The 21290-nt window shown below is 40.6% G+C and overlaps 1 protein-coding gene across 4 annotated transcripts in view; it reads left to right on the plus strand.

The window, feature by feature from the left end:
* DCX (doublecortin) overlaps positions 1-21290 on the plus strand; it is an 82942-nt gene that overhangs the window by 49064 nt on the left and 12588 nt on the right. Inside the window, exons 4-6 of one of the 4 annotated variants that reach the window (XM_040698671.2) lie at positions 5153-5255; positions 9019-9156; positions 19621-19718. In XM_040698671.2, the coding sequence (XP_040554605.1) occupies positions 5153-5255; positions 9019-9156; positions 19621-19718 (339 nt within the window). The remainder of the gene's footprint in view (positions 1-5152; positions 5256-9018; positions 9157-19620; positions 19719-21290) is intronic. The other 3 variants (NM_001397446.1, NM_204335.4, NM_001305674.3) reach the window with 3 other exon arrangements.

Consider the following 21290-nt stretch of genomic DNA (forward strand, 5'->3'; position numbering starts at 1 on the left):
TTACCCTAACACTTATACAGAATTAAGCAGCTGGTTAAAGATAGTTGTCCTGAGATGGGATGTGCTCAGCCCCCAAGTCAAACCTGTGATTGTGCGATTCCAAATAACCTTTGCCAGATCTCTGCTAGCCATTTAAGCAGAAGTCTTTGCTCATTCCACAACATAAGGAAGAGATGGAAAATCTGAGGGCAGGAGTACGTACATAAATCACTGTTCTGAATAATCACCGGCTACAGCAGCTGACCATTTATCTTTCAGCCTGACCTGGCTCTGTCAAGCTAAAAATAGGAACCTCTAATAAAGGCATTTCTCAGAAATGTGAAAAAGACAGTTCAGTTAACCTCCTGGTGATGTATCACTCTTCAGAGACACTCTATATGTTCTTGGCAAATGGTGATGGCCAATCGAGGCTACTGGAGGTCTCCTGCTTAAGTGGCAGAGTTCAGTCCAGCAGTGGCAGCACCCACAGTGCAGCTGGAGCCTTTGTTACTGTGGTGACAACCTTTGCACTGCCAGTAGTAGAGTGACAGCGAGGCAACACATGAGCCATGCGTACTCTGCAAGCTGTCATTCTGCAGGTTATGAAAGGGAACAAAAAGTGCTTGTTAAGCATAACACCCTTATAAAGCTCAGGAGCTTCTGCACTGCTAGGTGACATAGACTAAGTCTTCAGTCTTTTGATCTGTAATTCTTTTCAGTTATTTCATTTATTACTGAATTAGAATTTTGAAATACTCCTGCTGCCTCATGGAGGATGGGAGGAATAGCTGGTTGTTCACAGCTGCACACCCATACCCTGCATATTGACTGCTCCCTTTCCAGGCGAACTCAGAATATCTATAGTATCGAAGACATTTCAGCGAGCCGTGAGCTCACAGCTAGCTCCATTTTGTGAAATGGTTTGTTCTATGAGATGAACTAGAAGGCTCAGCATCGCCCCAAAGGTCACATCTTTCCTTTCCGCAATTAAGATGGCTGCAGCAGACACTAACGGAGAGTCACTGTGGAGATCCCCTCCTGGAAATCCTAACCACATTGTTCTCTCAGGGAAGGTTTTTCTAATATACTCAGAGAAGGATTTCATTTAACGAGGGAAGAAACCACATTTAAAGAAAACCTGAGGAATTGTGAATGTTCTTGTGCTCTCTTGAATTTCTTAATCTCTACCGACTTCTGTGTCTTCCCTAATATATACTGTAAAGTTAAAAAAACACTAAAACTTGACACAAAGAAAAATGTTAGCAGCAAATCTATTTGAAAGAATTACTTTGTAAGAAATAAATCTGTGCCTCATCTACTGGAGTGTGAAGATCTAACTCCCTTTATTGGCATTGCTTAAGCTGCAGGAAATGGAGAGAAAACATTTCATGCAATGCGATCCTTTCTATGTCAATATTATCATTTCAGTCTTGAATTTCAAATTAAATATTATCTTTCTTTAAACAAAGGCTTGTAAACCAATGTTATTTATTCTCTCTAATTATATACACAGGTTTAATTTTCCATTATAGGTAAAATTAATAATGAAATTGGCAGATTCAAAAAGACAACATCTTACCAATTTCATGGATGCCAGTGCCATTGCAAATTGTGCATGACAAGAACCATAAACACAGCCACCATTTTCAGGTAGCAGCACAGGTCTGTGCACTAGCAGAGTGCTATCATTTTTCTGCCCTGCACTTTAATGAGTTGATAGCTCACAGCAAAAGGAAGCATTTAAAACAATGATTTTCAGGTTGCCCATTGGGGTAATTTTTTTTCCAGGGTTTTCATGGTGTTCCAGACTAATTATTGGATATAATTAGAGCAGTTGATTAGGGTAAGCTAAAGCAGAACATGTACTTTTAAAATAGTCTACAGTGCCTGGGGAGAGGCTTGTAGTATTCTTTTTTTTAATTTCTTCTTCCTGAGAAAAAGTGAGAAAAAAGGCTTTCAAAGAGTAGAGATCAGAAGATTCTTAAGGTTATTCTGGAGTCATGAAAACCCCCTGAGCCAGTTAATGCAAGGTAGAGGCTCAGTACTGCTGGACAAGGACACCCCTGGTGTGTTCCACACTGGCTGATAAGGTTTCCAAGCAGCTGTCCCAGCAGAGCAGCTCACAGTCCCTCTTCCCGGCTCCATGCCCTGCAGAGATGTGTATATCTGGGGCTGCTCTCCTGGTGTTTTCCTTCTTTTGCCCACATTTAGGCAGGCTGGCTCGGGAGCAGTAAGATCCAGCACTTAAGTCGCATGCTTTCACAAAGCAAGTTTATTCTAGCAACTTTATATAGACAGTGATGCATATGGGATATGCTTCAGGGACATACAGTAATGATCAAGGATTTAACTTTAATAAACAAAGGGTAAATAGGAAATGCTATGTACAGTGAACAGAAGCAATGTGCCTAACTTAGAATTGCATGAAGAGAAGTTATTTTCTGAATTTTCAATGTTTTCCATTGTTTGATGAGAAAAGGGTTAGATTTTGTCCATCTTTCCTTACAACAGGAAACAAAAGGGAAAGGATAAAACAAATACAGAAGTTATTGTTTCCTTAATATTAGGAGCACAACAAATGGGTTCTGCAGTTCTATCTATCAGCCTCCAGTGCTCAGCCAGCCAGTTGTTCGCAATTATAAAACATACATATTAATCTACTACCTGAAGGGGCAAGAATGCAAGAGGGTGAATTGCAAATATCTCTGCTTGACATGTAATCATATTTGTCCTTGTGCATCTGTCACGCTTAGACACTTCATCTGAAGGCCTCCTTGGTTGCCTGGATTTTCTTTTTGCTTGTGGTAACGGGCAGTTCAAGGACAAAGTATACCCTCTGACTTGTGACCTGGAGAGAGTGAAATCTCCTCTGGGCTCTTTCTGATTTCATCTAAAAGGCTGTGGATTTTTTGAACCCTTATGCTGTGATCTAGCTTTGCACAGCAGTTTCCATACTGAAGAGTGAGCTAAGCAAACCACGAGTCTTTTCTGTGGCATACGTATAGTACTTAGAATTCAGACGGGAATGTGGGTATTGAGCCAAACCCAATTATTTGCAAATGAATCAGTGGCACGCACCCTCAGGGAGGACTGTAATACCAAGTGCTCGTTTGAAATGTCATCATTCTGTGGGGGAATTCTCAATAAGTGATGTGTTAACTATTTTCATCCTAATTTCAGGCAAATAGAAATTGCAGTTCACTGAGTTTGTAAAGAAAATTCTGTCTTTGATCAATGCCATTGCAGATTTCATCTTGCTCCATTTTGAAAGTCTTGCAGATGTGAAAAGGAGGCTTTTCACTAATGTTTGGCATTGTAAACAGAGCTGGCACTCTTAGTCAGTGCTTTAATTATGCATTATATTAACCAGTGTGAAATACTGAGCCCTCTTAGGATAGCCAAAAGCCTTCTGTATATTTTATTTATTAGAGCTTGAAATTAACTTTTCACAATCCAGCTCCAACAGATCAGTAGATATGGAAATTCAGCTCTGTCTACAGTAAGTTTCTCCACTGCTGTCTCCAGGGCTCTCTCCATTCATTGCGATGCATATGGCCTCTGTGAAGACCGCAGTGGCCAGACATGGCAAAACACTGGACCTCACCAATCTGAGACCTCTATTATAAATGTTGGTACCAGTACTGCTGTCAGTTGCAGTGGTCCTGTGAAAAAGCTGCATTTTTGTTTTGTTTTGTTTTGTTTACTTATTTCCAGCAGGTGCAGACCTGTGCTTCTGGGCTCACCCAGTGCACAGCTGTGCTGTCAGTGGGCTGATGCTGGAGATGTCCCATGCTTGCATTCTAGCTCATTTTTCTCCTCCTGACACAGTACTTAATCAGTAGGTGGCTGGGATGCCAGGACCTTGGGCTAAACTGTAGGCAGTCAGTTGTGTACCGGCACTTTGGTGTCCCATGAGCCTGTGGAGGCTGTTTCTGTATTGAACACTTGCGTCTGGAACACAAAAGTTTTGATGTTGGACTTTCCAAAGTGTTTTTTCCCTCTTAAAACTAACAGCTACTTTGTGCTTCATGAAAGTTTTCAGAGCATTCTGTGAAGATGGAAAAGCATCGTCTTCTTTTGCCTCAAAAGAGCACCTGTCAGCTTGCCTGGAGTCTGATTAATTTTCTGCAATATACTGATGACAAATCTGGGTGTTTAAGGCTCTCCCTGAAGGGCAATGATGTGCACATTCTCCACATGTCCTTGCACTGAGATGACTTGAATTAACTTTAGGTACTGGAGATACCACAATAGCATTATCATGAGTTAATGTGTAATTACCACTGGTTCCAGTGGAATTACCCTTAGCACAGTTATCCTGCTGCTGTTGTGTAATTGCATTCATTATTTCACTGGTAACTGTGCAAATTGCCATGACTGTAACTGTGTAAATATCAGAATATGTCATTATTCACAATGTAGCACCTAAAAAATGTTGAATGTTGAATGGCCACCAGCAGTGCTGTCCTTGCTGGTGCAAACATCAGCGTTCCCAGTTTTTCAAGCCAATTTGCTGCACAAGTGCTGGAGGGACATGGGAAGGGAAGGAAGGAAGGTGGGATTAAGGTTTCCTGTCCAGCTCTGCAGGTCCAAAAGGATTCATAGAATCATAGAATGGCCTGGGTTGAAAAGGACCTCAAAGATCACCTAGTTTCAACCCCTCTGCCATGGGCAGGGTCGCCAACCACTAGACCAGGATTACCTGCTAATGGTCTTGGAGACACCTTCTGTAGGAACATGCTGTGCCCAGCCACTCTTCTTAGCAGTCCTTGAGTTTCTAGGCTCTGTTGGTACTGAAATACTCATCAGCATGGGCAGTGGTGTGACAGCCGTGCTTACCAACCCAGCGTGGGGGCACCCTGCTTATTATTTTAGAACTAGCTCAGGAATGCCTTTGTCATTCATTAGGATGGCTAACATAGCCTGTCAGCTCCTGAAAGGACTGGGAATTCCATACTTCATTGGATTTTGCAGGGTAGTTGCATTTTTTTTCTTTTCTTTTTTCTTCTTCTTCTTAATTACACTGCTCTGCTTGACTTGCAGGAAGCAGGGCCATGTCAGTATGGAACTGGGGAGCAGCAGAGAGGCAGTGCCTTCCTGTTTAAATTTAAACTGAGCCATGTCAGAACGTTGCCAATTAAAAATAAAATGAATGACTTTGCTCTCTCTATAGGTGACCTGTCTCCACGATTTCTTTGGGGATGATGATGTGTTTATTGCCTGTGGTCCCGAAAAATTCCGCTATGCACAGGATGACTTTTCTCTGGATGAAAGCGGTAATGTTGAACACACACTGTTCTTCAATCTGTTCTTATTTGACTTCCATTCATTTGCTTGTAATAGGTAAAAGTGCTGCATGCTTTTGTTATTTTCTTTAAGACTCAGTACATAGAATTCAGCATCCTTTTGTGACACGAAGTACAGTCAGTGGATACTGTAATTGGGCAAACACTGACTGGGATAGCCCATTTCAAAACAGATGGACTCCTCCACTCTACCACCAATTTTACATTAATTACAAAATCTGGTATTATATATCCTTGAAACTTTTACAAGTTCCAATCAGAATGAAACATTTTTGAGAACTAAACAGTAGAAGACTAATCCCTATTTTTCTACTTGGAACACAAATACACACAGTTTGTCACTCTTGTCCTTATGTACACGTGTCAGTATTAAAAATGGGACCAAGCACAGTTAAGAAGAAAAAATCATTCCCTCTATTACTTTCTTCTGCTAATTAAAAAAGGAGGGCAATATTTGTTAGGTAGGACTTGGACAGCACCGTCATTTGTCCCTATTTTGGGGACAAATGACCAACCACAGATCTGTAACAATATGAGTCTCTTTGATCAATTAAACCACAAAATTTCACAGAATATACAGAGTTATACTCCTACAGGGAGTTACCCTACCTGTCAGCTGTATATACCAACAGCACAGGCTGTCTGCTGGTGCCAGCAAGTGCAGCAGGAGTAAACGAATGCAGCTGTGACCATTTAAACTGGAAGAAAATATGGCTTCCAAACATGACTTACAAAAGCTTTTAGGTATACTGTGTAAGGAACAGAAACTACATGCTATCTTGTATGCTGCAGACTGGCTCAGTGTTGAAGACTTAAGAGAACTTTTGCTGTAAACCAGGAGGCAAAACAGCCTCTAAACTTCAAACACTGCATTTTTTATGACTCCTTAGCAAGGCTGAATTTATTTGATGCTGGTACTTCTGACCTGCGTACTCCAGATGAACCCGTTTGGTGGTCTTGGGTATTTCAAAGTTTCCAGGGGTCAGCTGAAACTTTGCAGACAGAGAATAAAGCCTGCATCAGGCTGGTGAAGCAATCTGTAATGTGAGCTTCATATTTTATTTTAACAGTCTGCAGTTGAGTCAGCTCCCCAGGGAGTTCCACATATAAAACAAATTGCGTGTAATCCTAGCAGAACAACTTCATGAGAAGCTCAGCTCTCTGCCTGCACTCCTGGTTTCTACTGCTTTTTTCCAGCTTGGGTTTCTCTAACAAAAATAAGCCAAGCTTGCTGCTGGGCAGGTACTGAGCTCTCTGTTGTATTTTCCGGAGAGTGGGGGTACCCTGCACTCCCCAAGAACCAGATGAGGGGCTATTAGCCAGCAGCATTTTCCCATTGTCCACCCATCATCCTTCCTTGTTATGAATCAGATGCTGCAAAGAGAACCTGAGGTCTTGTGGATGAATGTCACTTATTAAAATCTCTTCTGTCATGGATACTTTCTCTTGCCTGTTGGGATGACATGTACTTGAATTGCTGGCTATTATGTTCACTCTGGCAGGACATCAGGAAACAAAAAGAGAAATACCATGAGAGGATTATGTCATCTTTTTCTTTCTGACTGCCCACCACAGCTTCTGCCCTATAATCCCTGTTGCTAAGCACCTTCCAGATGTTGCTGCTCTGTCTCATTCATGCTGGCTGGTTTCAGCATCGGCACACTGAAATGTCACACCCCACAATGCTAAGAGGCCTGCTTATACTGACGTCAGCACAATCAGATGTCCACATTTATTACCTTGTTGCAAGGCATACAAATGCTCAGTAATTGCCTTTGGTGTGCTGACACTTGCTGATGGCTGAGCTGGAAAAATTCATCAGAGTCAGCATTTCTGTGCTGGTAAACGCAAAGCTGAGCTTCTCTGCAAGGAATTATCCTTTGCGGGGGGGGGGGGGGGGGGGGAAATACATTTGAATAAGCTCTTGAAAAAAAGGCAACAAAATATTTTCTTTTTTTTTAGGTTTATATTTTAGGGAACAATTCAGATGGTTAAATACTGACGTAACACACTGCTTTAAACTCTTGGTTTCTGAGAAACCCGAATCTGGTGCGCAGACATTGCTGATCCAAATGTTACATTGTTTTTGTGAAACAGCTACATATAAAAGCCTTGAAAAATATTATTTCTGTAGTGCCTGAAGATGATTGTCCCCCATGTCTGGTTAGGCTGATTAACACCAGGAGCAGTTATTCGCACGCTCTTAGAAGTGGCTATCAGAGTGCCTCATCAAACATCATTATTTAGAACAAAGGAGATAAAAAAAATTGGGGATATTTCTTTTCTGAAGCCCTACAAGACCTTCTGTGGCATCATCTATGAGAAACCAAGTACCTTAGGAAAACAAAACGAAACAATTTCTATCCCTAATTTACAGTTTCCTGAATCTATTTAGTAGGAGAAAGAATAAATTTAATATGGGTTTAATTATTACCATGCAACATCCCTGGAGCACAGGGAATCATCCCATCTGGAAGAAGAGACCGACTCTTGACTGTCTGAGAATAAGGAAAGCCTGGGGAAAAGGTTTAGGGCAATTACATTTTCATATATATTCTAATATATAAATAAAACAACACATACATTTAGGTCAGACAACTTGTTTTCAATTGACCAATTATGTATCCATCCACTATATTCTGCTTCAGTTAATTCCCATTAAGAAAGCCAGTCAAGGGGATTCTCAGTGCAGCCCATGCATGCAGGGCTGAGCTTTTCTATAAAAACCTGCCTGTATGTGGAGCATCTAATTCACATCTTTAAAAAAGACCTGTATTTTCATGTGAGGACAATTGGTTATAGCAGATGAGACCAGTTAGAATTTGACAGAGAGGGAATTCCTTTTTTATTGCCAACTTCTTAACTGAGATGAGTTAACTTTGAGAAGGCAAAGTGCTTTTTCTATCAGTTCTCAATGTAAATAAAGCCTGGTTTTGAAGACCTGACATGCCTGAAATCCTGGAACACATACAGATTTGTTAGCATTTCAGTTCCCCTCTGCACAACACTGTAGATCATGTTTACATTTTCCCCTCCTCCTGTCTGGTTTATTTTTTTAACAAAACACAGTTGGGGCTCTCATCTGCTCATGCATTTAAGCACATGAATCTACTGCGTTTGTTTATGTAAACTAACCAGAACAGAGGGTGTATTTTGTAAAACCATTTTGTTGTCTTTGCTTTCCACATCTGTAAAGGGCAGCTTGATGAAAACACAGAAAGAGCATGAAAGGGTTGAAAGCCTCCTAGGTCATGGGTCCCATGGACCACTTATCTTTAAGTCATGCTATGAGCTGTTTGCTGGCTTTATGCACCTGCATAAACAGTGCTCATTGTTCCTACTACTAGATCATCATGGGAGAGTTTTTCAGATTAACTGGTTTTTGGCCTGTTCTTTCCTCACTAAATGCTGACCATTTTCAGTAAGGCAGAAAACCCTTGGTAGGACACAGGTACAAAGATATTCCCTGACAGGGACAGAATCCTGATTTTAATGTACAGTCTCAGTGCCTCCTCTAGAGGAGCAAAACCCTTCTTTTTTCCTTGTCCCTAAAATGTCTCATTTCTACCCTGAAGACAATATGGAAATGCCAGTTTTCCCCTTAGCGTTGAAGTTTTCTACAGTTCTTTGGAAACAGAAAGCCACTAAGCCACCCATGCGTGTTTCACAGCTAGTGTCCATAGGCTGTGAGAGTAGGTAGGGACATAACCACGGTTACTGTCTCTTTCCTTAGAGTGCCGGGTGATGAAAGGGAGCCCTGCAGCTGCCACAGGTAGTAAGTCATCTCCCACCCCTCAGAAGAGCTCAGCAAAGAGTCCAGCCCCTATGCGCCGGAGCAAGTCTCCAGCTGATTCAGGTAACCATCAAGACGGTGAGTGATTGTTTTCTGAATCTTAACTCTGCTCAAGATGATAACACATAGTGTGTGACTTTGAAAACACTGTCCTCGGATGTTTGTATTTGAGACTTTGGCGTATTTTAAACACAAGATGATGTTGTTAGCATACAGGATCACTAAATAAATATTGGAGAGGAAATCTCTGGTTAGTTAAGTGCAGTCATGGCTTTGGGATCATACCACCCACAGTCTCACAGCCTCTTTCCCTAAAAAACAATTTAAAAGGAATGGTTCCATTTTACAGGCAGGAAATTGAGGTCTGCAGTGCTCTTGTATGTTCCCTATAGCTACAGACTGATTTGGAATAGCATCTTGTGTAATGCAAATGTTAATTACTGCACAAGTCAGAAGTGTCCTCTCTTAATCACCATTTAATAAAGACAAGTGACCTTGCAGTTGAGGATCTGGTGATGGGCTTATTGATGTGATAGAGACATTCATTTGGTAATAGAAGAGAAAGAAAATGGTAATCCTCATTTGCTGCAGCAGCTTTCACCATTAGAAATGCTGCCCTTCTTCTTCAGTATCAACTGGAGTGGCAATGTAGCACACATGGAGAGCTGCAGAGCTTGTAGATTAGAGACCCAGCTGGTAATTGGTACTTTTTAGACTCATCCAGCGAAGAGAGTGGGTCTCTAGGTGTGTCATCTGTTCCGCTATTCTTTCCAAAAGAGAGCCAGGTATGGATTTTCATTAAAAAGGCCAAATCACCAAGGTTCTAGGAGAGCTTTATAGATTGAATTCAAAATTCAAGTGACCCATAGTATTATCACAGGATATAAATAAAGCAGAAATTGCGTTTCGCCTTCATGGAAACACATTGCATATTGCATGTGGACACCACAAAACAGTTGACCCTTCAGTAGACATTGGAATATTGGATGTAAAATTCTCCTAGTGGTATTCAGTAAGATTTTCCCCATTAAGCAGTTAATTTGTTTAGGATCTCTTGATGTTCTTTAGCTACTTCAAAAGACAATGTGAAATTAGCTGACACATGCCAAGACTCTGCTTTAAATAATTCCTTCTCTGTAAGGTGACTCTTCTTCACTCATACATTTTTCCATCAGCATTCCAGTATGTGCTTAGACTTGAGCTCGCTGTAGTCTAAAAAGTTTATCTGATCCCAAATGTGTGGTAGAGTCGTATGGGTGCATTTAAGATGTGATTGAAAATCTGTTGTAGAATTAAAAAAAAAATCTCCTATTCAGCAATCTGGGAGTCGGGCCATGCATGAGTTGAGACAGCATTTAAACTCCATAAGCATCAGGTACTAATTGCCGCCAGAACAAGACTCTATTACATGAGTGTATAGCCTTATGTGAAATGACAACTATTGTGTTCCTGATTTTGACTCACGGAACAAAACGGTGAGTCATCTGATGAAGTTTAATGAACAGTTTGAGCCTTTCAAAGGGAGATTGATTAAAATAACCAGAAATGTCAAACAATAGCCAGCTCCTGGAATTAAGGCCTGTAATGAAGGACAAATCAGGTTTCTTTAATTCATCTAGACAAGGGTCTTTCGGACTTTTCTGTGATTTCAGTACAGGAAAAATGGCAGCCTGTCTTTTTTAATGAGAATAGAAAATGACTGAACTCTTTCTGTGCTGGAAGGTTAATCAAAGATAGTTGTTTTCTTGGGAAAGAGAGAAAAAAAAGAATACTGCCATCTTACGTTGTTTTCTCTTGAATTTGTAATAAAGAAAGTAGGTGTGCACATTACCTGAGAGTCAATATTTATGTAAACAAACAACAGGTTTAACTGAGTTTTAAAGTTATCACATTGAAAAAGACAGGGAATACTGAATGAAGCCTGATTAATAAAAGATGATCTGATCCCCCCCCCCCTTTTTTTTTCCATCAAAACTCTCACCTATTTCTTTTGTAAAAGGATTCTGAAGCAGTTTTATTTCACGTATGTTCAGTATATTTCCCATGTGTTTGATCTCCCACACATTTGTACTTTTTGTCTTTGCTGTCTTTTACTCTGTTGTGATTGTCAGATCAGAACTTGGAGTTTCTTAGTTTTTAATAATTAGATTCTGTTATTTTCAGTTCTTATCTCTGTAGTATTTTTTATCCTTTGAGAAATCTATCGGTAATGATTTAAATACAGATTCTGAGGTGAGTCTCCAAGGTAGTTGAGTGGAAGAAGGCTCAACCTTCCTTATTACAAATTACATTATAGTGACAGAAAAAGGTGTTATTTTATCTAATTTCTCATTCTATAAAGGCTGCTCTGAAAGTAATGCCTCCTATTTTATAATGCTGGCCCACAGCTTCAGAGGCAGATGGTGGTGATATGGCAGTAGAAGTTGAACCTTCCCACCAATGTTCCATTACATTTTGCTGCCGTGTGACAGATGGCAGCAGAGGGGCAGTGTGACAGCATGGTGTCTGATGTTGAAGTGCAGATGAAGCAAAGGGGTGGAATTGAATTCCATTTTCTGAAAAAAAATGGCACCCATGACATTCATTCCTTTATGTTTGCTGAGTGTTTCTGGAGACCAAACAGTGGGTGTGAGCACAGTGAGCTGATGGGTGGTGAAAGACTAAGAAGCTGTGGGTTCCCTCTGCTAGTGCAGATTTTTACAGGCGTGGCATGTAGGCTCTTGTTAATGGCTGGTGAAGTTGCGTAATTAATGGTGGTAACTGTGCTGAAAAAGAGTGTTTTGTAGCAGAGAATTTGATCTATCAAATATTGTTATTGTGCTCTTTGTAGCTGTTGTAGTTTTTATGGAAATAAATAGGAGGTATTACTTTCAAAAAAACCTACATAATTATTCCATTTTCCTTCTAAAATGTAAGGGAAAATGGTACACAATTTATCAGCAGTGAAAATGAGAATGCAGTGCATGTACATTTGGACAGTGGTCAGTTGCATTTGCCAGTGCATTTGCGCTGCCACACAGGCAGCTAAGGCTGAGATTGTGCATGCACAGCTGTGCTGTGCTCCTTGGCAGCAGCTCCTATGCTGCCAGTAGGTAGTGGACAAAAGTACTAAGTCACTGTTACAGCACAGAGAGAAAAGAAAATGCACCTTTTGCACAGCTTGATAGTGGTGCTAATTCTGGCAGCACAAAAGAATTGCATACATTTTCCCCACCACTCACTGTAAGAACACGTCTGATCTTTCTGTGTCAGCACAAATAAAAACCTCATCCAAAGCTATGGAAATGTTTTGAGCCCAAGTAGCAACAGCTATCCTTCACACAGACCGGGGTATTTGGGCAATTGTGTTTGACTCCAGTCTTCCACTGACTCACTCCACAGCTCTGAGTACATTCTTTAAGTTGTTCAAGCCTTCTTTACCAATGGGTTGTCCAAGGCAGTGCTACCAATCCATATACAAAGCTGTGTAACCTATTCATGGAATCATGCACGAAAACAAAGCTTGAGGATCTTCGCTTTGGTCTTTTTATGTATTCTGAAAGCATTTATAGAATAATATTGCTAAAACCAAAGCTATCAGCTCCCAGATTGCCAGAGACAAGATGCATTGTTATCAGCACAGTGACTGCAGTGACAGCAGCATGTACTCCGGACCTTCCAGCAGAGGTAACCCATGTAGTAGCAAGGCCATTATCTGCCGTCCAGTTGACCAGGGACTGTTTCAGTAACCTGCACAATAACACATTCATTCCATTCATTCTGTCCTCCTGCAGCAAAGTGTCAATTTATGTGGATGAATTAATACCACTGTGTGGCCTGATGCTGTGTTAGCCGTTGTCGTAGTCTGCATAGGTTCTCATGTAAGCTGACTTGTTTCCAGCCCGGAAGCATTCTATGTTAGGGATCCACCTTTTATGCAAATGATCTCTGTTCATCTTTGATAGACTTTGCTCCTTTTGGTTTTGGCTATGGATTTAGTGATCTAATTCTCAATGAGAAACAAAGGACCTGCTATAAATAACTTTCTGAGAGAGCCATAGAGTACTGCTGGCCAGAGCTCACTTTGCCCTGACGACACCCAAAACTTGGTTCCTGAGTGTGGTGTCCTGACTGTAGCCTTGTCACTGGTAGCGAGCCACCCAAGTAGGTAAGTGGTCAGATCCCATTCCATAATAACAAGGATTAACATAGAGTAACAGAAAACAGAAGCAAAACATTTGTTAAAAATAATCAAGACAAAAAGCTATAAACAAAAGTGCAGCTACACAGAGTACCAGCTCCAGCTGCAGTGATGCAAGTTCATTGGTTGAGTTGCTGCCTTCTGCTGGAGGTGATTTGCCTTCTGCCTAGACATGTCATTGACTTGCAGTGGAAAGCTCAATTCCCTCTAGGCAGCCAGAGCCCTTCAGCTCCAGTGATACTCAAAAAATGAGTTAACCAATCCACAGAAACGTGTTAAACATTGTTTTCTTGGCATAGTACTTTTATCTCTCTATTTACTATACAGTCATTTAAATAAATGAATGAAGGTGGAATGACTGTTACGAGGAGATACAGCTCCGTGTTCATGCTACTGTGTCCTGCAGCAGCTGAAAGATGTTCTGTGCTGGTGTAATTGAGAAAACCCTGTGGTAATTCTAAGGTGTAGTGGATATGAGGCAGCCCCCTAGTACTGTGTAGGAGGATGGATGAAGGTACTGTACATGGTCCACGAAATTTAAATGGGGCAGTGTCAGAATGGAATTTGGGAAGATTAGTACTAAGGATTTCTTTAACAGGCCACTCCAGTAAGAAGTTGAACCAAACAAAAGACAGAGCTAAATCTCAGGTGAGGAATACAGTGGTAAAAATGATCATGCTATTTGCCCTTACTTCTTTGTTCTAAAAAACTGAATTTATCTTACAGTAGCTTACATAACAAACAAGAGTTCCATTGTACACGTACATGTTCTGTGGTAGGAGAGTTTTAAATCCAGCAGGATCTTAGTCCCATGCAGTGCAGAGCCACAGGTACCTGAGCTGAAATTGGAGAATGTCTTGTCCTCACTTTTGCCTTGATTTTCCTCAGCATCCCTATGAGCAGAGCTCTGAGGCACTGCTAAAGGACTTTCATTTCTTACTTCTCTAATGGGAGAGTTTGGACAGAGGGACAAAAGCATACTCACAATGCAGCAGCAATTAGCAAAACAGATACAGAACGTCAGTCTGTCCTGAGAGCAGATCTGGCTCCCCGGGGTCATTATCTATGAATATGTTAAAAAGGCAGCAGATGTCTTTTGGATCACACATAAGATAGAGCAGCTTGTAATCCCACTTGCACTTACTTACTTTCTGCTAGCTGACAATCCACAGTACTCATCCAGCAGACAGATCACCCTCACCAAACGTGATTAAAAACGGGCGCCAACAGCGCAGAGCTGAGTGCACTGTTAGGAGGTGCCTGAGAGAAGGATGCCTGTGCAGTCTAAACTCTTCCACTCCTAAATAAATGCTGCAATGGAGTCTTTATAAAGAGACTGCCTGCATTTCTGCCCTGCAGGGCAGGATGGCTTGCGCTCACTAAATGCGCTGTTATTTCTACGATGGCTTTGTGCTCTCCTTGTTCTGGTTGTTCTGTCTCTTATTTCCTTGGCGATTCTTCAAAACATGACCTGGACAAAATTATCCCTGTATTCCATGTTTTTCTTCTCTTGTGATACAAAAGCATGTGCTCCCCAAATCAGAAATTCATTCATAGAACCCTGGGAACCTCAGTGGAGCAAGGAGCATTAGCCATGTTTTCTAAGCTGAGAGAAAAAGAGGTATCTCCACAGATTTCAACCCTTATTGTAATCTTTGGTCCTTGCTATCTCCAGTTCTGTTCATTGATAGAAACATCACTAACCTCGTTTAGAGGTCATGGTGCTTTATCATTGCTGTAAATTCAGATCCAGAGCTCCAATCAGCCAAGCAAGCCTGAGCAGTACTCAAGAAACAGTAATATATGAGAACTTTGGCTAAAATACCTGTGGGAGGGGCATGCAGAGAATTCAGTTTACCTGGATCTCTCATAGCCATCTGAACAGGACAGGAAGCTATGTTCTCCATCTTCGCTCTCATTTGCTGGACAATCCTTATTTATCTCTTGAGTACAAATTATCTTGTGAACTGAAGGAGGCATGGATCCTTTCAAAAAACATAACATACATTTTGCAATCAAAGGAAGTGTCATTTGCACAAAGGAGCTTTAAGGCAAATGGAGGTTCCAAAGCAAATACTATGAAATAATTAAGATGTAATAGACAAACAATAGTGACAGGAAAAAAAGTCAAATTAAAGCCAGTTATAAAGAGTGGTTTCCAACAGCCAAGCTTATGTGAGATCCTTAGCTACAGTGAGTCATCATTGGAGTTCAGTGGAGGAACACCTGGGATCTGCTCTTTTCATCTTATTTCTTTGCATTTGAGTTCAAAGGAAGCGTATGCAAGTTTGATTATGAATACTGTTCTTCATTAGCAAATACAAAGAAAATTAAACCAGGCTCCTTAATTGTTGCTCCTCCTGCTGCAAAATTCCATGTGAATATCTATAAAGATATACACAGGTCACTCTGAAAGTAATGCAGTTTTATTTGTATGGAAACTACAACAAATAGTACAATAACACTATTTGATAGAGCAAATTCTTAGCTACAAAACACTCTTTTTCAGCTGTGCATTTTCACCAGCCATGAACAAGCACCTGCATGCTGCGCTTCTACAAATCTGCACCGGCAGGGGTGCCCTACTGTCACTGTCGCTGCTGCTGAAATGCACCACCCACAACCTCACTGTGCTCTCATCCACTGCTTGGTTCTCCATAAATGTTCAGCAAATGTCTCCATAACATCATTCAGCAATGAATGTCAGTGGGTGCCATTTTTTCTACATGGAGGAATTCAGTGACACACACATGACAACAAAACATAACGGGATATTGGTGGGAAGGTTCAAACTCTACTGCCATACCACCAACATCCACCTCTGATGTCATGGGCCAATGTAATAAATTAGGAGGCATTACTTTCAGAGCAGCCCTTGTACATCTGTCTTTTTGAATTTCTGATTTGGATGTCACATCTGCTTTTTCATTGGTACTTATAAAATATTAATATCCCTGCTGTAGCACTTGAGAGTCTCATTGTATTAGAGAATTTCTGTCCTTCCCTGCAGCAATTACATCCTTTTGCTGCACAGTGACTGTTAGCTGTTATCCCAGTCTTCCTGTTTGTGGATGGGGAAATTTGGGTTCTTTGTAGAATTGTGGCATTTTTCATCTTAGAAAGGATTATTTCCTGCCTCGGGTTCAGTGATAACTGGAAATAAAGAAAGGGATTTTAGAAAGTAGAGATGGATTCCAGCTAATACAGATCATATTAGTACTATTATGACCTACATCATATTCAGTAGAAAACCTAAAGTCACTTACTTTTTTTTCTAAATTGCCTTCATTATATGGCAAATAGTGAACTCCACTTTTTTCCCCACCAAGCTCGAGGACAATTCACTTTGAGAGTGACAACGTGTAACAGTTTCTGGGGTTCTATAACTAGTTTTTCTTCCTGCCTATAAGGGATGGCCTGGGTAGAACACGTAGGTGAAGGGTCAATCTGTAAACCAATTATCTATAAGTCATTATTTCTAACATCTTTTTATTTATTCATTATTTCTAACATCTTTTAAGGAATATCTATTTTCTTGGTGAGGTGCATTTGTAATGGGGAAAAAACCATTTCTTTCCATTAGTGCCTAAAACATAGAAGCAGTGGATATGGAGACAGAGGTCTCACTTCACTAAGCATCAGTTAAGTCTGAGCTGCTTTAACATGCCTGTAGCTCTTCTTTTGTCCCTTGGCTTACAACATGTTTCTTTACACTTACTTAAAACCAGATGTATGATTTCTGCATTTACACCAGTGATGCTCACAACCTTCACTGCCTCCCTCCTTCTCACAGGAAGATGGCAGAGCATTAAAGCGAGACTCAAGCTGCTGCCCCAGAGAATAATGAGGTAGATACCAGGGACATAAGAGCCAACCACAAATGAGTTTTAAAAAAGCAAATTACAGATTTTAGTCCCTCAGGAATATTTTCACAATGAGAAAAAAACTTGATTTAATGAAGCCAAAAGTTTTAGCAGGAAGTCTATGGCTGTAGTGGCAAAAAGATATCTCAGTTCCAATGTGTAATTGTTCATCAGTGGAGAAGGAAGAAGGAACATAACACATGTTGTGTAGGAAATACCAGTTTGGCCCTGGCTCCGGTGATTTATTTGGTTTTTTTTTACATACTGAATGGTTTGCAAAAGATGGAGCTTCTCTTGTAGGAACAGCAAACAGGCTGAACACCTCCAGCTGAGTCTGAACTCGGAGGCTAAGCTCTAGAGTATCCTGCAGTCCTGAGGCCAAGCCAGGTTGTCATTGGGTGCTGGAGGTGATTAATAGAGCTTATGCTTGACTGTGTCCATAGAGCAGTTCCCCAAAGTAATGCACTTGAGGTTAAACATATGTCTGCTTGGTTGGGATCAGACTCCGAAAACAGCCCTGATATAAAGACCAGACATGTTTTAGCCCCACTGGCTGCTGTGCATGTCTGTAGATATGGAGGTAGGAGATATGCTTTTGTGTTTAAGAATTAAATTCAAAAAACTTCAGAGATGTCCTAATTCTTGTGTCCACTTTCTGTGCCAGTGGACATGAGGAGATGCTACAAGGTGGGTGCAGGTACTTATTGCTGCCCTGCTTTCTGATGTTACACTTATATCAGTTCTTCCTGATCTCACTCTTCGAAATACAACACTTGCACACATCACTGTTACTGTATGATATTTATACATTTCTTAGGTCTCCTCCAGACACTCAAATGCTTGTTTAATTGCAAGTATCTAATTGCACATTCAGTGATTACAATTGAATGTGTGAGTCCTATACATGGAAATCATCTGTCTTCCTGTGCACGTGCCTTTGCAGCTGGAGTAATGATGTACAGAGGTAATGGGAAATTAGAAATCAGGACAATAAGCCAGGACCATTATAAGCTTGTCTTTCTGTGTGAAACTCTACATAACTAAAAATACTTTCTTTAAAGGGGTAGGGACACGTATACTTATCTGGAGGGTAGGCAACATCATTGCCATTTAAGGAAACGACAGAGTATTTGGTGTTGAGTTTTGTGGCTTGTGCTGAATATGTTAACATCTGGAGTAGGTTTTCAAAATGTCACTTTCTGTACACTTGACTGAGATGTGTAGTTTAATGCTCATAAGGCCTCCAGCTTGCTGCAGATTGGATTGCAAAAATAAAAGACCGGAGAAAATGATATACTGAGACACAGACAGCACGAGTTGGCATTTCCCTCCCTCAGGAAATACTGCTTGTCCCAAAGGAGCTCTATGTTTACAGCCCCTGGTAACAAGAGGAGGGTCTGTATCCCTGGAGTTGATATGCAACATATGAAGTTCTCTAGGAGCAACTCTGTCTTTATGAAATATGTAGCATGACACTTTGAAATTATCAAAGGCATTAGCTTTCTTCAGAGGACATCAATGGTAGGAAAATAATCATTTATCTTGATAACATGTTGTTTGTCTTCACTTTTCTGTGAAATATGCTATTTACTTTGGTTCCTTTTTAGTGCAACACACAGATAATAGCTGACGGATACAGACCTCAGCTCCTTCACTTTGACTACCAGGCCCCAAAGAATAACCCTTCCTAGAGCTGTTTAGCTTTAATGGACTGTTTTTTTAATAGAAGCACGGGGGTTAACTATGCTTTCTTCCAAAAAAAGTGAACAAACAGAGCACCCTTAAAGGCCAGATTTTGGTCTTTGAAAGAGGATTTTCACTTGTTGCAATTTTCCTGTTCCTCCCCTGTTGGACCATGCTCACTTCTTCACAAGCTGGCACAGACAGCGGACGAGTGGCAGGGTCAGCTCTGGCTTCTTGTAGGTATCACCTGGTACCAAGGTGAAGAGGGTCATCCTATGCTGTGCTTACACCAGGGCTTCAGAAGGGCTCTTCTAGTCGTTTAATCTCTGTCACAGCTAACTCCATCCAGGGCATTCCAGACAGCTGTTTGTCTAATTTTTAATGTGTGTCTTTGCCATTTAACGTTTCTTATGTAGGATCCAGGATATCTGCAGCCTCTGGCTTCCTCTCATGCTTTTTCCATGTGGTTTCAATTGTGTTAAACTGTTTGAAAGCACAGAAATTGTCTTTCTGTTTTTCTGTTGATGTATATCATGGATCAATTTGATAAATATTTGCAGTGTAAAATATTGCTTCTTCAGTGTATTTTGTATTTCACTGTCTTTTACAGCCAACTATTCTGAACAGCTGAAAGCCTTAAGTTGGATGAATAGTCATGTTGTTCATTTGTTGTTGTTTTTTTTCCCCTCCTGTCTCACATGAATAAACTACAGTGTTTCTATATTGACTGTTTGGATATCTTCCATCTCCCCAAAGAAGAGAAATGATCTTCCTTTTTATTGTCTGACTGCTAGCTTCTGTCTTGTTTTCTGACAGCAAATGGGACCTCGAGCAGTCAGCTGTCTACGCCCAAATCCAAGCAGTCCCCAATCTCCACACCTACCAGCCCAGGGAGTCTCCGTAAGCACAAGGTATTACGTTTCTTATACCTTACTACATCTGTTTTTTCCTTAGTCTACTCAGACGTACCAGGCAGTTAAAAAAAAGTCTTTATTTTCTTGAAACACATCTCCTTCAAGTGAAACAGTGGAGAATTTTTCTCATTACCTAAAAGAATTGTCACTTTGGCCTATAGCAAGATAAGAACAGTAAGTCATTGAGCTGTTCCTCCTGTTGGAGTTATTAATGTGTGCTGAAGATTATCTGTACAGATCAGAAAAGATAACTTGGGCCTAAATTTGTATCATTTGGAAAAGCTCACAAGTCATGGATAGACATAACTTCATATCAGTGCTCATCTCTTGAAAGGCCATAGGTGTTGGCAAGTCTAGGTCATTAAACAGTGGAGAAATGCAAAAGTAACTGAAGCTCTAAGGCGTTACTTTAATGCTGCTTCTCAGTGATTTTTAAAATGATTTTAGGCAATGCTCTGTTTTGCAGGAAATGTGATTTTTTATTCCCAGTGTAGTAATTGTATTCTGATACAGTAACTGTTTTCCTGGGAATATCCAGAGCATCTAATGCATAGCCTGGCATCCTAGTAGAGATGAGTAAGCCTGTGGTGTCTCATAGTTTATTCATTTATTTAAAATGTACAGAAGTAGTACAGCTTTTCATAGTTCTGTTATTATTATACTGAATCCACTTTGTCATTTCTGTGGGCTTTCTCATTTCTCTAATAGCTATAGTGTTGCTGTTCTCCTTCTTGAACAGCTTTTTCTTGATATAAAAAGTGGAATTTGCATGTAAATTTAAAGTATGAACGAAGGTCAGTGGGATTTCTGCTTTAGTAATCAGAATGTACCTCAGCCCAAGTATGCTTTTGAAAGCATTTCCTTGAAACTGTGGAAGACTGGAAGCCTCATTAAACAGTTCTAATGGTAGTGAGGTTTTGCAGTCAGCTAGCCACATTTCACCTCCTGTGGACTAGATTGCACAAGTGGAACCGATTTTGCTGGAGGATTATGGTTTATCTCAAAGAGAAGAGTGGTAGCAGATGCTGGATTGCTGTTGCTAGGTGGTGGAATAAAGCATAGTAAAGTCTCTGTGAAGTATCCCTGATAGTCCAATGGGCTTTAGATTATAACTCTAGCATGTAAGACTTTGAACCACATTGGACATGGGACTGAATGGTACTGGGGAAGCCTGGAGTGGAATTTGGCTTCTCAAAGATCAGATCTTTAAAATATTTACAAGATATGGAAAGCCTGTAGTCATTCATCTTTGTTTTCGTGGCCTTTAACAGAGGTATACCTAAATCCAGATGAAATCCCTGTTTTTCTCAGGTCTTCACTCTGGTCTCAGCTGCTCAGTTTAAAGTCTAAGGAGAACCAATGTAACACAGTGGTTCCAAATTTATTATTAATTTTTAGTTGAGAACAGGATCTGGCCCATAGTCTGCTCTCAGCAATTGCTTGTATGTATTTCTGTCAAAGTAATGCTATAATCTGCATTCATTTCTTCAGCAGCCAAGGACCTAAAATACTTCCCAAACACTACCTGATTTAGGGCTTTGGAGTTGAGGATTGGTCTTCTGGTAAAGACAA

This window comes from Gallus gallus, chromosome 4, assembly GCF_016699485.2.
Source record: "Gallus gallus isolate bGalGal1 chromosome 4, bGalGal1.mat.broiler.GRCg7b, whole genome shotgun sequence".
Lineage (NCBI taxonomy): Eukaryota > Metazoa > Chordata > Aves > Galliformes > Phasianidae > Gallus > Gallus gallus.